Source organism: Chinchilla lanigera, unplaced genomic scaffold (genome assembly GCF_000276665.1).
Source record: "Chinchilla lanigera isolate Chin_1 unplaced genomic scaffold, ChiLan1.0 scaffold00014, whole genome shotgun sequence".
In the NCBI taxonomy this organism is placed as follows: Eukaryota; Metazoa; Chordata; class Mammalia; order Rodentia; family Chinchillidae; genus Chinchilla; species Chinchilla lanigera.
Window position 1 is genome coordinate 13,069,382 of NW_004955415.1, and position 3,908 is coordinate 13,073,289.

General features: G+C 53.7%; 1 protein-coding gene across 5 annotated transcripts in view; it reads left to right on the forward strand.

The window, feature by feature from the left end:
• The window catches only part of Sirpa (signal-regulatory protein alpha), a 41,984-nt gene extending 38,630 nt beyond the window's left edge, over positions 1 to 3,354 (forward strand). For 4 of the 5 annotated variants that reach the window (XM_005380740.2, XM_005380741.2, XM_013512245.1 and 1 more), the window contains one exon: positions 915 to 3,354. In XM_005380740.2, the coding sequence (XP_005380797.1) occupies positions 915 to 1,181 (267 nt within the window). In that variant the 3' untranslated portion in view covers positions 1,182 to 3,354. The remainder of the gene's footprint in view (positions 1 to 914) is intronic. The other variant, XM_013512244.1, reaches the window with a different exon arrangement.
• Positions 3,355 to 3,908: the final 554 nt, after the last annotated feature.

Genomic DNA, 3,908 nt, shown 5'->3' on the forward strand with positions numbered 1-3,908 from the left:
AAGGAAGGAAGGAAGGAAGGAAGGAAGGAAGGAAGGAAGGAAGGAAGGAAGGAAGGAAGGAAATTACTACATGCCAGTTTCTGTTCTAAATGTTTACCTGGATGATTTCATTTGATCCTCATAGCAGCCCTGGTGATGGAAACCATAATTTTCCTTATTTTACAGATGAGGAAACTGAGGCCCAGAGAGATTAAATGAATTGCCCAAAGTCCTTCACATAGAAAAAGCAGAACCAGGATTCAAACCCAGACCTTCTTATTCCTCCAGTTCATCCACCCAATCATCCATCCATCCATCCATCCATCCATTCCATTAGCCAGCCATCTGTTCGTCCCTTTAACAAGAGTGGCACTTGTGTGCCAGCCTTGATGTCTGTATCATAACAAATGACCAGTGAATATTTGTTGAATAAAAACATGAGTGAATGAGTGCCCTCACCCCCTGTGAGACCACACATCTCCTCAGGCCCCAAAGCAAATACCGTCCCAGGCAGTGGGTGCGGTGAGGAAGAGGCCTGCGCCCTGAGCCCAGCCAGTGGCAGGGAGGGTAGGAAGGGCAGGGAAGCATCTTTAGGATGGAGTGATGTGTGGACTGAGATGCACATGGTGCATTAAAATTCATTATGAGGAGAAAGAAAGGCAGACACTGGACAGAGAGAGATGTGGGAAAAGAGAGGTGAAAACTGTGGGTGATTCCCACTGAGAGGTGCTGCTGATGCAGGCTGTGAGGTGAGCACACTAGCATTTCAGAAAGGCCCATCAGGAGGAAGTAAGGCTGGTGCCAGGTAACTTTGACAAAAGAAAGAGCCTAATCTGGGGCTGAGCCCATGGGGCCAGGACTCACCCAGCTTGGTACCCAGTTAATGGGTGAGCAGATGGAAGGTTCCAGAATGGCTTTCTCTCCATCTCCTTTAGATCCAGGACACAAATGACATCAACGACATCACATATGCAGATTTGAATCTGCCCAAGGAGAAGAAGCCTGCTCCCCGGGCCGCCGAGTCCAACAACCACACGGAGTATGCCAGCATTCAGACCTGCCCGCCGCCGCCCCGGCCAGAGGACACCCTCACCTACGCTGACCTGGACATGGTCCACCTCAACCGGGCACCCAAGCCTTCCACCCCCAAGCCTGAGCCATCCTTCTCGGAGTATGCCAGTGTCCAGGTCCAGAGGAAGTGAGTGGGACTGTTCAGCCTCAGGCCTGTCCTCACGAGCTTTCTTGTCCCACATGGAGGGGCCGTGATAAGGACAGCCAGCCAGTTCTCGATGGCCACGTGACGCAGGCCCTGGGACCAGAAGTGAGGGCGGCTCTTGTCTGCCACCCTGCTTGGCTCTTCAGCTCATCCAGGACAGCCCTGCCCCCAACCCTGTCCCACATCTGCAGATCGATGTGGCTGAACCAGCCAGGAATGTGGCCTGGAGCCGACCAGAGCCACCTGGGGTCCAAGAACTTGTGCCACTGATCATCAGGCACTGTCCTGGTTGAGGTCTCGGAGACCCTGGGCTGCCTCCTCGATGCTCTGGAGCCCGATCTTCCAGGGTGAGGAGATTCCACGTCCTCCTGCTTCCTCCACCCACCTGGGGCTTCGGAGAAATTTTCCCCTTAGATCGAACTGCTCCATCCTTGGAGAAGCTGGAAAAACTGAGATCTGCGTCCCAAGACATGGCGAGGTTGCTGCCGATGGTCCTGCCCCCCTGCCCCCACCTTGGGCCCCTCTGTGACTCCTAGGGCACTGATCAGGCTGATGGGGCGCTCTGTGTGGCCCTACCTCTCCTTTCCAGACCCAAGCTTGCTTCCTCCAGCTAGCACTAACTCAGCAGCATCGCTGTGGACGCCTGTAAATTATCGAGAAATGTGAACTGTGCAATCTTGAAGCCGAGGTGTTAGAAAACTTGATCTGTGGTGTTCTGTTTTGTTTTGTTTTGTTTTTTTCTTAAAACAAAAGCAATGTTATCTTGGCTCTTTGTCATGTTTTGAAATTCTGGTTGGGTCTTGTGAAGTCTGAGGTTTTAACGGTTTGTTGTCCTGGAGGGATTTTCTTGCAGCAGAAGCTGAGTTTCCTCCAAGGGCCAGAACCCCGAGGATGGGGAAGGACTGTCCCTCAGCTGTGTAGTGGGGACAGTCATTGAGCCTTCTCTCTGGGACTCGGTTCAGCCTTCTCTCTGGGCCCAGCCACGCGGCAGGGGACTGTGGTAAGCTCCACCTGCCCACTGCTTCTCACGCCACAGCCTCGTCCAGATCTGATGCCTCAGTCTGCTCTTCCGTAAAGAGGGGAGAGGGACAGTGACACCCTCCCCACCGTCTCACAAGTACTTTAGGGACGTGCAGAGGGGGTGACACTGAGCTGGGCCATTTGCCCCACCCCTGTAGCCATCGCTCCCTTCCAGCTCTCCGAGCTGATCTTCCATTTCTGCTCTCAAACCCCATTGGGATGAAACTGGAGTAGATCCTGGTCATAGCCAGTACAGCTCAGCTGTGAGCCACTGCTGGTCTACCCTCTGTCCCTCTCAGGCTGGGCTGAGGCTGTGACCACATTACCTTCTGACCCCTCCCTTCCAGTTGGGTGCAAGGGCCTGCCTCGGCCCTGGGCCAGGCAGTGCTACAACCTTGGTGGTTGGGTCTCCACCTATAACTCACTGAGTCAAGACGCTAATGCCGATGACTCCAGGCTGTAGGAGGCCCGGGTGATTCTGGGCCCAGGCTGTCCGGGCAAGAAGCTGAGCCATCCTGCCTGTTTCTGCAGGTGTAGCGGAGGAACTTTAGGAGCTCGGCAGAGACCAGCTCTGTGGCCGTTGACTTGGTGTTGTACACGATGGCATGCAGGAATATGCCGAGCCAACAGGCCATGTGGGCAGCATTGGCTGAACAAGCCAGGGCTCCTCGACGGCATCTGGGAGCTGCAGTGCCCCGGCCACCTGCCCAAGCTGTTTCCCAGTTTCAAAGGGTTGGCTTGCAAACCTTCACCTCCCTCTGCTGCTCAGAGAGAGCACATGCGTGTGTGCAAGTGTGTGTGTGTCCAGGCACACATACACAGTATTTTAAAAGAATGTTTTCTTGATGCCATTTCAGTTTTGTTTTCTTTTGATGGGGGGTGCGGGTAAGGGAATGAGGCCAGTGAGGCAGGCGTGTGGCTTTAGCCTTGGCTGGGCAGCCTGGAGTGTCTTCATGCCATGTGTATGGAGCCCCAGGAAACGGAAGAGGTTGAAAGAACCCTGCGGAAGGAGTGTGGTTTCAGGAGTTTATTTTCAGACCGTTGGGAAGGAAACAGGCCCCATTTTGTATATAGTTGCAACTTAAACTTTTTGGCTTGCAAAATATTTTTGTAATAAAGATTTCTGGGTAACAATGATATCTTGGGTGTTGTGTGTCCTTGTCTTTGCGATTTTTGTCCTTGGACCTCCTTAGAGGATGCTATCTTCCTGTCCCAGGCACCTAGGCAAGGCCCCAGGCTAGGGATCAATCTGCAGTGTTTGGACTGCTCTTCCTTCTTAGGAATAAACCCTTCGTTTCCCCAGGGTGGAGGGAGGCCGTGTAGGTTTGAGACAGACATCTAGACAGACCACTGAGTCTGAATCCTGGCTCTGCCGCTTCATAGCCGTGGGAATTCAGACAACTTACCTCCCTGAGACTCAAGCTGCCCATCTGTACAATGGGGGGCAGCTCAGCCCCTGCTAGGGTTCCTGGGAGCATAGGGTTCCTAAGGAGGTAACCAGGACTGAGCCCCATGCATGTCACGTGGCAGGCCCTTGCTGACCCCCAGCCCTGCAGAGCCTGTGGCCCCCACTCCTGGAGGCTCTTGGGGAAGTGGCTCGCTGCAGCCCCAGCCTCCCTCTGACCAAGTGCAGGTCTAATGCTTATCCTACAATATCCTTAGCAGAAGACTGTGGCAAGTACTGCTTATATAG